At 40.9% G+C, this 12,411-nt stretch overlaps 1 protein-coding gene across 6 annotated transcripts; it reads left to right on the top strand.

Moving 5' to 3' along the window:
- Nucleotides 1-2,552: 2,552 nt before the first annotated feature.
- On the top strand, nt 2,553-11,711 carry atf7b (activating transcription factor 7b). 6 transcript variants are annotated; one of them, XM_039796941.1, is made up of 14 exons: nt 2,663-2,682; nt 3,755-3,816; nt 4,350-4,388; nt 4,770-4,866; nt 5,059-5,186; nt 5,331-5,468; nt 5,619-5,776; nt 6,484-6,580; nt 6,712-6,831; nt 7,721-7,870; nt 9,454-9,642; nt 9,776-9,881; nt 10,022-10,276; nt 11,369-11,711. In XM_039796941.1, the coding sequence occupies exons 2-13, from the start codon at nt 3,769-3,771 to the stop codon at nt 10,261-10,263; spliced, it is 1,512 nt and encodes a 503-aa protein (XP_039652875.1). In that variant the 5' UTR covers nt 2,663-2,682; nt 3,755-3,768; the 3' UTR covers nt 10,264-10,276; nt 11,369-11,711. The 6 variants fall into 6 exon arrangements, with proteins under 6 accessions (XP_039652877.1, XP_039652881.1, XP_039652878.1 ...); XM_039796943.1 differs by having other exon boundaries at nt 2,553-2,682; nt 5,331-5,456; nt 10,022-11,711; XM_039796947.1 differs by lacking the exon at nt 11,369-11,711 and having other exon boundaries at nt 2,553-2,682; nt 9,995-10,149.
- Nucleotides 11,712-12,411: the final 700 nt, after the last annotated feature.

The following is a 12,411-nucleotide window of genomic DNA, read 5'->3' as shown; positions in this document are numbered from 1 at the left end:
TGCCAGCAGTATTGATAAAACATACTTTGCTTAAAGTAATATCACCATGATGTTCTCAAAAGGTGTGTGTGTGTGTGTGTGTGTGTGTGTGTGTGTGTGTGTGTGTGTGTGTGTGTGTGTGTGTGTGTGTGTGTGTGTGTGTGTGTGTGTGTGTGTGTGTGTGTGTGTGTGTGTGTGTGTGTGTGTGTGTGTGTGTGTGTGTGTGTGTGTGTGTGTGTGTGTGTGTGTGTGAGAGAAATATGAGTTTTTCTTAACATTTGATGTCTCTCTGAGTGGTAATTGTTGGCATGTGAGTTATCTTGAGCTCTTTATCCAATTGTTTTCGCATTGAAATCAAGGATATATGATAATTTATGAAATGGAAGATGTTTAATCCATGGCAGAATAATAGAAATCGCGGGGTGTGTGAATAACTACAGAATGTTTGACCTTTGATGAGGAGTATCAATGTTTGAAGAAATAACATTATGTAGAAATGATCTACATGAGTTGCGTAATGATTATAATCCTTCAATGTTTTTGCAGTAGTTGTCTTTGTGATGCAGATATTAGATCAATGCTACTAACATTTAAAATAAGCCCTGCATTCTTTTTTTCTTTCTTTCTTTTGTTGTTGGATTGAATCATTGATTTAACTCCTGTGCTAATTTGTTTTATCTTGTAAAAAAGTAGAGCATGAATACTTATGAGAATAGTAGTTGTCAGCCAAACAACCTACTGACGGTGAGGGTTATTAGACGTAAGCAGGAGCAGAAAGACTGTCTCCCAGGTTTGATCAGATGTCAATAATGCTGGTGTGTGTCTCACAAAGCAAGATTACTGGGTTTGATGGCTAACTTTAGTTTCAGGCTTGGCTTCTAATATCTATAGGTCTGTAATTTAAGTTTCAGGAAAGGTTTTAGAGTAGGATGGTAGATGTTGAAGATGAAGCTGTTCTTAATTGGTGACTAGCGTCAGCTTGTGAATTGCTAAAACGTAGTGGATGACCTGAGGGACCTCAGGAGGAGGCTTTTCTTTCACAATAGAAATGTGTGGCCTCTTCTTGAGGAACATGGCTATTTGATGGTTGATGACATGGCCAGTGTCTAAACTTGATTTGGTGACTGATTGCTTGCATCATCTGGTTTGATCGGATACACAAGGCTTCAGACGAATGTAGCCCTTTTGGCATAAAACCACTTTTGAGCTTGATTTTGTAAATGTCTATATGTAGTAGCTTTCCTTGAGTATGTGTATACAGATTTATTGTTTTCCCTGCTATAGACTAGTTACATTTTCTAACAACAAATTGTTTTTCTTCTCCATAGTATTCAATGTTTGTGTAATTTTTGAAAATGAGTGTGTATACTGATTTGAGAAAAGATACTTGGTCATTGACAACTGAATTGGACACTGATCAGCCACTCATGGCTCAACAATCGGCAGAACATGCCTGTACCTGTAGTGGTGTGAATTGAAATGCACTAACCTTTCAATCTCGTGACTTGTAATCCTTACAGAAGTAAGAAATGGAAATGTGGTGCACAGAAATGCTCAACTTAAGCTTAAATGTGTTTTCCTATTTTTTTTTTTTTTTTTTTTCATTTCATCTAAATAGTCTGGCGTGTTGCAAATGGAAATGTACAAAAGATGAGTGAAGATGAAGAATTCCAGGTTTTCAGGATCAGGATCAGGAGGATACAAATGTAGCCTTAGATACGTGTTTGGAGTCTTCTGCAAGGACTTGACTGCAGTATACAGTATTTTGTGTGTGTGAACGTGTGTGTGTGTGTGTGAGAGAGAGAGAGAAAGATTGCGTTTGCTTAAGACTACATGGAATTATCTCAAACCAAACCTCCAGTGCCTTAACAGTGATTCATTTCAGTATATAGAGTGAAAGAATTGTGAGCACATCAATTTCTCACACTGAACAAGGCTGGTTAGTTGGTTGTCAAAATCCAACATTATCAGTTTATGACACTTGGAGACACTAGATCCTGCCCAATGTTAATCTCAGTTTATTGCAGGTGCAGCTTGGGGGCTGGGCACTCTTGATGTGTGTGTGCGTGCGTGCTTGTTTGGCAATTATGTGTCTGTTATTTTATTTTGTTAGCTTGTCGATGCAATGTCAAGTCTTCTATCCGATTCCTGCTTATAACTCACAATCAAACATGGGACTGCAATTTTCAGCCAAGTACACACTGGTTTATTAAGTAATTGTTATTGTTGAGCCTAAAATAAAGATTTATTTTTAAACAGCGGTCTTATTTATTATTATTTTTTTTTTAATACATGTGATCTGTCAAGTAGCCGTTCGGAAATAACCTTAACATTATGTAACAGTAGTTGTAGGCATATTTAGCTTAGTATCTCGAGTTAGTGTGTCCATGAGATTTCAATGATGTGTGACACAACGGAATAGCATTTGTATAGCTATGAAGCAAATGTGGTATGTGAACGCAAAAATCGAATGATTTGGAAAGATTCAGTTAAAATACCATAGTAGTAGATTCGGCATCACGTTCACGTTAACCCCCAACGTCGATCCTGTTGCATAATATTCTGTCCTGTTTCAGTTCTCGCGGTGTTTTGCTAATGGAAGTGTCAGGGTGTCAACAACAGTTAGGCAGTGCAGTTAGCAGTAGCACAGCAGCACTGCCCGGAGCAGGGTTGGGGGGAGTCAAGAGGCTGTCTCAACGTCGGGTAAGTTTAGTCACATTTCGGATCATCTGCCGTAAAATGTGATATATTGCGAAGTATATTCAGTCAGTGTTCATGAAACGTGATGTTTTCATAAGATCGTAGGTTGGTTTGTGAGCACAGCTGTCGTAAGCATAAGCGTGCTAACGTTAGCTATTAACTTGGCGGAACACACAAGGTAAGAAACGAAGCTTCGATTAGCAGCTAGCATTAGCTGAGATAGCTGTGTTGTGACTGGTAGCTATATTGTAATGTCAGCTTTGCGGGGCGTATCCGGTCATCCGTTATCTGTTATTAGTTAACATGATGTTAGCTTCCACGTTCGTTATAATGACACGGCTGTCAGGTTTCGAAAACAAAATATGTTGGCGTGGTTAGCAAAAAGGTTATGCTAGCTTAAGGCCCATCTCTAATAAACCCAGAGCTAGCCAAATAATTGGCACTTAACCTGTCCACTGTCTGTAACCTAAGCCAGCCAGCAAGCTAGCTGCATAGCCGAACGACCTCGACAGATGATAGCCAACTAGCGCCAATGCCGTGATGACACTGTGGTGTAGGTTGCATGGTAGCTTGCTTTGGCTCTGCTGCCGCATCGTTCCCGTTAAGCGCTAGTCCCCGAGTTTCCCAGACCGAGAGCAAAGCAGATGTTCCGAACAGGCCAACCCTTTTCTGCCTGTTACCTCCTAACCAGTTGTCACTAGGACGTTTTTCTACCTTCTTGGTGACAGGTGAGCAAATGCAATTAATAGCGCTAAACTGATTGTAGTTCTCAACTGGTGTGTAGCAGTCCCGTTATATAGACTGATGCTGCAGGTTGATACATTAGCAAGTTAAAACACAAGCTAACCTATAACCTACAGAAATAATAGACAGTGACATTAGAGTATTTTCTGGTCAGCCAGTTGCTTCTGGGTAATCGTTGTCAATGGTCTCAAGCCAGAAACATTCAGCATTCAACCCTTACTGTTGATATATTGTGTCTAAGTAACTTTAGCATCAGCTGTTTGAATGCCTCCATATGCATAAATGAATACAGCCGATAACAAGTAGCTCTGTTATTTGCTCTCTTTTGCAGAACATTTGTCTGAGATGGGGGATGATCGACCTTTTGTATGCACTGCCCCTGGATGCGGGCAGGTATGACTTCTCACCGTGATATTTTATATGCATACCTCTATAACGCCAACTATCACTCTTTACATTTGACACCTTTGATCATGCAGCCCAGAAATCTGAAACAAATCAATCCCCATTTCTTATTACACAGGCTCACTGCAATTTAGCTAAGAAATGCCAACATAGTAGACAATGATCAAGCCCTACCTCACTGTTGACCATCTGCACAGAACGCAGGTGTTATTGTTAATCTCACATCGTCAGTTCTTTTGATGAATTATTTGTCAGAATCACAGACACACTGATGCTACACTTATATTATTTACATTAATACTTTTATTTTTCTTATCTGCTGTTGTAAGGTGAGGTGCAGGTTAGCTCAGAGGAAACATGAGGAAGACAAAATATCACACTGGCAGGAAGGTGTGCTGGAGACTTTTATTACTAGTCTTCCGAAAAACACAAAGGGAACACCTCTTTACTCTGCTCAAAACAGTTCTGGTGCTGCTCTTCAATAACCAGTCCATTCTCTCTCATTCCACTCACATATATAGCATGAGAGCCCACCTCTCCAGTTCAAACTGGCCTATCAGGTCAGTACTCTAGAATGGAGAGTTGACAAGGTTAACAACAAATATACATTGTTTTTTTTTTTTACTTGCTCATATCAAGAAGGGCTCAATTCATTTTCATCATGTTAACATTAACACCGTACATTTAGAATAAAACAAGTTATGTGTACATCATTCAGTAATTATCTTAATTAGTTGTCATTTGATAACACATTTATGCAATGCTAAGTACAATTCCTTGTCTTTGTCAATTGATATTGGAACTATAAATCAACTAAAGAAAACAAAGAAGACCGTGTGTGAGTGAATGTCTACATTTTCTAACAAAAAGGCTTAGCAAATAGTTAGAGGGAGTTGGTGCTGCCTCACATTTGCGTTGTTGTTGTTGTTGTTGTTTTGCAGAGATTCACGAATGAAGACCATCTGTCGGTCCACAAACACAAGCATGAAATGACATTAAAATTTGGTCCCGCCAGGACAGACTCTGTTATCATTGCAGGTAATGACATTACCATTTACATTAGTATATGTTAAATGTAGCAGAACTAAAGAGTAATCAATTGAATGCTCTGAAGACCTGTATCGATATATACTGCAGTGATGTTTGTTGGGAAGGAGACAATGCTGTCCTGTTGACCTCTTGGCTAATATTATATGCTCTGTTTTTTATTTTGCTTTTTATTTTTTGCAGACCAGACTCCTACACCCACACGTTTCCTGAAGAACTGTGAGGAGGTTGGACTATTTAATGAGCTAGCCAGCTCCTTTGAACAGGAGTTTTCCAAAGCACACGAAGACGACCAGAGGACAAAACACCCGGTGAGAAAAAGAATGAATGCACACGTTAAATGAATGGAAAACTGTATGTTTTCTCAAGTCATCGGATAAAAAAAAAAATAATATTACCATTTCATTATTTTAGATGATCTGAAAGGGTATATTCATCTTCTGCTCTCTGCTCAGGCTGCACCTTTACAAACACCGTCAGAAGTAAAAAATGAGGATGAGGGTACTTTACAAGTGGATTCTTCCTCTCCCGGAAGTCCAGATTCCTCCTCCAGCATGTCAGACAACAGCGGAGACTCAAGGGTGAGAGGCAAGGTACAGCACATTGCCACAATCTGTGCTTATGTATGGCTTGCAAGACTTGACTAAGACTTGCCACGTAAGCATCAATTATTGGTTCCCTTTTTAAGCAGACAGAATGCATTATTTATGGAAAATGTGTGGTACTGTTTGATTTGTCAACAGGAGATTGTGACAAAGCCTGTGCCAAGCTCTGCCCCCACTCCAACCATTGTGCGTCCAGGTTCTCTTCCCCTTCACCTGAGCAATGAAGCACTACACCCAACTCTGCCATCTCCAACATCTGTCATCACGCAAGCCCCGCCCTCCAACAGACAGCTTGGGTAAACTACAGTGTACTCCTGTTGTCTACATTTCTTGAGGCCCGGGGTGCTATTTGTAAAACATCTTAAAACTGAAGTAGTTCCTGGGAAAATGTACATAGAAAATTTCGGTGTTGGGGAGTTGTTGGATATTAGCTTGGTGGGAAAATGAAGCTCTGAATAAGTGGAAAGATTTATTGGCTAAGAGATTATTGGCTATCTTATTGTCAAAAAGTTTTAGATCTGGTTCTCGGCTGTTGTAGAAAGAAGTGGCTGATCTTTTAATGTAGTGTCTACATTGCCCATTATCAGCAACCATTCATCCAATGTTCCAAAGGCCCATTCTGTTTACTAATCTGATATCATTTTAAAAGGCTAATTGAGAAACCATTGGAGAACCCTTTTGCAATTATGTAAGCACATAATGTAAACTGAAAACTGCTACCCTGGTTAAACAAAAAACAATGCAACTGATCTCCGCTGGTATTCTGTCTATATTGGAGTGGAATGGAAATGTCTAAGTGACCCCAAACGTTTGACCGGTAGTGTACATTGCAAGCTACAAGTAAGGTCATGGCCATCACTGGGCTCCTCGGTAGTTGGTGATATTGGTGCTACACACCTTGGCAAAATAAAATCATTTGTGAACCTGACTCTCAATCTGTATTTTGTCAATAGGCACAGAATGAAGGAGCAGCTATTAACAAGTATCTGATTTTTGTCAACAGCTCCCCAACAAGCGCGTATCCACTGGTGAGGCACCTCCCCAATGGGCAGACAATCCCTCTCCTGCCCAGTCCTGTGCAGATGACCTCAGTTATATCTGTAAGTCCTTTTCAAAACTTGGAACAAATCCATAACAAATTATACTTTTTTTTTTTTAAATGATTTTTCTTTATATTTACCATATTCTGTCTGTTTCTTTCTCGCTCTTGTGTATTTGTTGTAATGTGGAGCTCGCGAGGCCAGTGAACTCTGTGCCTAACATCCCTGGGATTCCAGGACCTCCAGTTGGCGGGGCCAGCAGTGGCTCATCCTCGCCGTCTGGGTATAGTCTGCACTCTGAGACCAAGATGGTGAGATGCTTAATCATATTTACGTAATTTCGTAGCCTGCTGGCTCTGAAACACAGTGTTAATTTATAGGGGTGGGAATCTCTTGGCACCTCACGATTTGATTCCGATTCAGAGGCCAACGATTTGATTCTAAACAGATTATCGATGCAACAATTCTTTTATGTACATTTCCATGCATGATTTTTTTTTTTAAATATACATATAAATCTGAGTTTGCTAATCACTTCCTAGACAAAGCAGCTAGACAAAGCATAGATTTTGACATATTTTTCACACACAAGTTTTAATGAAATGTTTTGTCTACTGATGTTTTTATTTTGTAGTCATTTCATGCTTAAGCCTTAAACATGCTTGAGAAAGTCACCTTTTCTCACAGTAATCTTCCATGTCAGAGGCTCAGTCATGTTTAAAGGTGTGTGTATGTGTATATATATATATATATATATATATATATATATATATATATATATATATATATATACATACACACATACACACATACACACACACATACATACATACACACACACACACACACACACACACACACACTATTAAATTAGTTTTTCCTTTTGGCCATTTTTGTGTTTGTTTTTTTTCTGCACTCTTGCCTAAACTCTAAGTTGTTGTGCATTATCCCATCCTCTTTCAGTCACTCTGTTTTCTGATTATTATTTTTTAATCGATTATTAACTTATCGAGCATCGACTCGTTCTTGAGAGAATCGCGATGCATCTAAGAATCGATTATTTTTCCCACCCCCTATTAATTTATATAAACTCATTTTTTACATTTGTAATACACATGTGTACACATGTAATACAGCACATTTTTAGTGAACTTAAAGTCAAATGACCTACATGGAGTGTCGTCTGTGTGTCTTTTGTAGCGGCTGAAGGCAGCTCTAAGTCACCAGGGCCCAGGAGCACAAGATGGGTCTGGTGGGGGGGCAGGATCCATCCCTGCTGTCCCCCAGCGACAGGAACACGGCCAACAACCCACACAAAACTCTGATGCACCATCACCTGCCCAACCACAGGTAATACACATGCTGCATAAATGCCTACAGTGTCCAGGGAACCTTTTTATTGACATGAATGTATACAATGACATGGGCACCTGAACTAATACTCCCAAAATCTGTCTCACCACCTTAGCCTTAATAAGTATTTGGAACATACTGATCAAATATTGGAGATGGACAGCAGAGAGGCAGTTTATGCTACAGAAGTGGTTTTGATCATTTTCACTTGATAATACTGGGCTGCACTGTCTTGAAAGTGGTTGCCTTCTCTGGTAAAGTTGCATGTTTGGATTCACCGGGGTTATTTATTGGTCTTTGTTTCAAGTGTAGTTTTCAGACACAGAAGCTTTATTTCATTTATTTTATTCATAACGGCAACTATGGCTGGACAATATATATATATATTTTTTTTATCAGCATGGCAATATTAACTGGCGCAATAAACACATCGCGAAAGGCTGCAACATATTGCGGAAGACGCTCAGATTTTTTTGTTAGTTAAAAGAGAACATCAGTAGAAAACTGCACTTTAAAATGTAACTATCATTCTTTTTTTAGTGATGCCTTTTCTATGCAAGTCAATGTTCAATTTGTTCAATAAAAGAATGTTGGAAATGATTTCCTTTCATTTGTTTTCAAGCAATTTGTTGTGTTGAAAAACCCGCCATAACTTCCTGAGCTGTGCTCCCTGCTGCCCCCGCCGGGCCACAGCGCTAAAGACAATGTTGTGTTACTTCTGAATGAAAGCTCACCTTTCAGCCCCTACATGTGGCGTTTTTCCAATACGTGGTAACTGCTCGACTCGGCCGCGGTGCCCCGTCCTCCTTTTTCCATTGCAGATTTAGTACAGCCTCAGAACGTCGAAGGTGTGTTGTTGTTGTTGCCACAGCCAGAAGACAAATTTAGTTTCAAAAGAAGCTGGAGGCAGCAAAAAAACCCACCGCTGGCTAAACTATTTCAAAAAACGGCGGATTTGTTCACTACAATGATGACGCGGTGATTAGTAACGATTCTCTTCGACCAATCGGTAGTCTACAGGTTTTCGCGACACCTTTTGGTATCGCCTCAGCTCGCTTGGAACCTCGACAGAGGTGGTACTAAAAAAAAAAAAATGTACCTGTTAGCAGGTACCAAGGACTTTTTTTCGTAATGGAAAACCAAAAAAGGCGAGTAGAGGCAGGTACCATGTAATGGAAAAAACGCCAATAGTGTCTCTGGGTCTGCTCCTAGCCCATAGCACTGTTCTTAAAACTACAAATGGCACGGTTGCACTTATTTAAAACTTCGTATGCCTGTGGCGGCTTCTAGCTCACCCAGTAAGAGTGTTCGCAGCGGCCAGGGTTCGAATCCGACCTGCGGCCCTTTGCTGCGTTTTATCCCCCATCTCTCTCTTTCATGTCTATTCTCTGTCACTATAATAAAGGGAAAAAGCCCCGAAAAGTAATCTTAAAAAAGACAACAACTCTGTATGCCTCATTGTGTAATGCTTGTTCCTTATTGAAGGAATAGCAAACAAATCATCAACATGTGCAAAACTTGAGTCAATGCATGTAACCTAAAAGTATTCACTGCACTGCCTCCACCTTCTCATTCTCCAGGTGTCCCCTGCTCAGCCAACAGGAGGCCGGCGGCGGCGAGCTTCAGAGATGGACCCTGACGAGAGGAGGGAGCGCTTCCTGGAGAGAAACCGGGCCGCTGCGTCCCGCTGCAGGCAAAAACGAAAGCTGTGGGTGAACTCGTTAGAGAAGAAGGCAGATGATCTTGCCAACATGAATGTGTCTTTGACGGTGAGTCTTTCCGTTCTCCCCCCCCCCCGTCACTTCGTGGTTGTGTCTGTAATTGGAACATGAACACAGATTGGTCGTGCTGGGAATGATTTTGGGGTTGCTGTGTGTTTTTTTTTTTTTGTGTTGCCATTAGAATGAAGTAAGCCTACTGAGGAACGAGGTGGCTCAGCTGAAGCAGCTCCTCCTGGCCCACAAAGACTGCCCGGTCACTGTTATGCAAAAGAAGGCAGCTTTCTTAGGTAACCATGGAGCTTACCAGCCAGCTTCCCACGCTGTATCACTACTTTTGTCAGGATCCATCTATCATCGCATCCATCTAATGCATTCTTTTTACTCGCTCACCTCTCTTAAGGGTGAATGTTTCTTTCTCTGTCTCTAGCTGCAGGAGGAGAGGAAACCTCCCGGGATACTTCCAGTGAACCCATCGGCTCCCCGGCGGCAGTTATCCAGCGCGGGCCGTCCCCCCCCGCCTCGGCCTCCAGTCCAGGGGCCACCATCAACGGGCTGAGCGTCCGCGCTGCGGAGGCGGTGGCAATGTCGGTCTTGGCCGGCATGGGATCGGGCCAGCCGGGAGGGGTCGTCATGGCGATGCAGTCGCAGTCGGACTCAGCCCCAAGATGATGTGCTGACGCAGGTAGCCAGTATAAACTCGAGTGGCGGCCGGACTGGTGCAAAGCGTTTTGAAAAGAGGGACCCGCCCTTAAACCCCGCCCCAGACTAAGATCTTCTCGTCCCCTCACAGCCAATGATAATCACACAAAGACACGGCACAGTGCCTCCGTCAACCCTCCAGTCCCAGCAGGCTCCCTTTTAAGAGACGCTTTGTCACTCTCTGTATATAAATATGAATAACACGCCGGACGCTCACTCTGCAGGGTTTGGGGTCGTTTCTTGTTCAGTCGTGACAGTTGGAAAAAGGTTTTAGATTGGAATGAAAAGTATGAATGACAACTTTTTAATGTCAAAAGGTTTATTTTCCTTTTTTATTTTACAAAATGCAGCTTTAGTCCAACTTCAGTCCCACACGTTGGCTGTGATACGGTTGGTTGCTTTCCAGGCTGACAATTTTACTTGTATTTTTCATTTGTATGAAGAGATTTTTATGCCTGATACTGGTCTTCGACATAATGTTTGCTGATGCAGTGAAAGTACGGTGAGAGATTGGCTGGCTGATTTCAGGAAATGGCAGCCTGGAAAGTTTTTTCTTTTATGCTCTTTTCATGTTTTTCTCTGTCTGCGTTTCCCTTCTTTAGTTAATTCTCCGTAAATACACATGACGGTTTAGTCAGCCGAGTGCATAACAAACCAAATGTGTACACAGTTTACCCTGTGAGAGTGTGCCTGACTTTGTACCATCAGTTTTAACCTATTTGGAATGGATGTCATTACATTAGTTGTGTATGTATCAAACCCTTTTTGACTGCATGGAAGGCTGAAGAATACCACTGTTTGTGCTTCATCATAATATCACTGTTTATTGATCTGCTTTTCTTCTGTTTTAAAACATCAAATTACTGATGCAAAAACTGTCCTTGTTATGGAAGGATTCCATCCTCAGTCCTAATGTAACACTCTTGAAATAGTTAGCTTTGGAAGGCCTTTAAATGATAATCAAATATAATAGATTTAAAATCATTTACCCTGGCATTTCAGTTGAGGAAAAGAGAGCAGTGCAATATATTTTTCTATTGAAATCAATGTTCTTGCATTTATTTGTCGTGTGTAGCCCAGCCACTGAGAGGGGTTTGGTCCATTTCGGTTGAAAGCTAAAGTTATGAGGTGAGTGAGAGAAAATGTGAAGATGAGTATTCTTGAATGAATGTTGATTAGTGCACATCTGTAGAGAATTACAGATGTTCTAGTGTTGGGTGCTTTCCTACATTTGAAAAGCTGTCTTGTATCGTGAAGTCAACTTCACTAGTTGTGCAAGGTGCTTCAGATTATTTTATACCGCAGTGTACTTCCACAGCTATCATGTTTATTTCCCTTGTCACTCTGTTTTTTTTTTGTTTGTTTTTTTATAAATAACGTCATTGTTTTAACATGTTTTTTTTTTTTTGTGGGTATGTCAGGCTTTTTTTTTTTTTTCTCCATCATATGATTTGTTTGTCCCTTTTTTATTTTGTTAAAGAGCTTAGATGTTTTTATGCGTTTAACACAGGTTGAACCACATGAAAAAAATGTCTGACATCTGTATGGGGAGAGTTTGTCAAATACTCAGGCTTTAGGATGGGAAAAATACTTGTGTATAGTCTCAACTAATGGATAAGTTGTTTCGGGCAAATAATAAAATAAATTAATGAAAAATAAATGCTCATCAGCATGTTTATCCCAAGTTTGCGCCTCTCGCGTATTTTCAGCTTTTCCGAAAAAAATAAAATAACTATATAGGGTTGTTTAACAACAAGTACCACTGTCCTAAATCCAAAATCCTTAAAGCTGCTTAAATTAATTTCTTTTCATACAAAAAAATTATACTTAACTACAACTACTACACCCTGTAAAGCCCTGCAGTGTCCTCCTAGCCATGAACTACTACAACTACTATTTCTAGTCATGGTTCCGTTATCTTTATTGTGACTATTATTGCCACACCCCCAACCGGGCACCGTCACACACCGCCTACCAAGAGCCTGGGTCTGTCCGAGGCTTCTCCCCAGGGGAGTTTTTCCTCGCCACTGTTGCCCTAATTTCCACCGGCTGTGTGTCGGCTCCGCCGTCAGTCAATACCCACCAGGTCCGGATTTGTTGCGGAACGGCTGCGGCCAT

This window comes from Perca fluviatilis, chromosome 4, assembly GCF_010015445.1.
Source record: "Perca fluviatilis chromosome 4, GENO_Pfluv_1.0, whole genome shotgun sequence".
In the NCBI taxonomy this organism is placed as follows: domain Eukaryota; kingdom Metazoa; phylum Chordata; class Actinopteri; order Perciformes; family Percidae; genus Perca; species Perca fluviatilis.
This window is presented reverse-complemented; position numbering and strand designations above follow the sequence as displayed.

Bases quoted from the DNA above. Each gene is read 5' to 3' on its own strand.
- atf7b (XM_039796941.1), top strand. From the start codon at position 3,769: ATGGGGGATGATCGACCTTTTGTATGCACTGCCCCTGGATGCGGGCAG. The intron at 4,389-4,769 runs GTCAGTACTCTA...GTTGTTTTGCAG, and splicing joins AGTTCAAACTGGCCTATCAG to AGATTCACGAATGAAGACCA. The intron at 7,871-9,453 runs GTAATACACATG...CTCATTCTCCAG, and splicing joins CATCACCTGCCCAACCACAG to GTGTCCCCTGCTCAGCCAAC.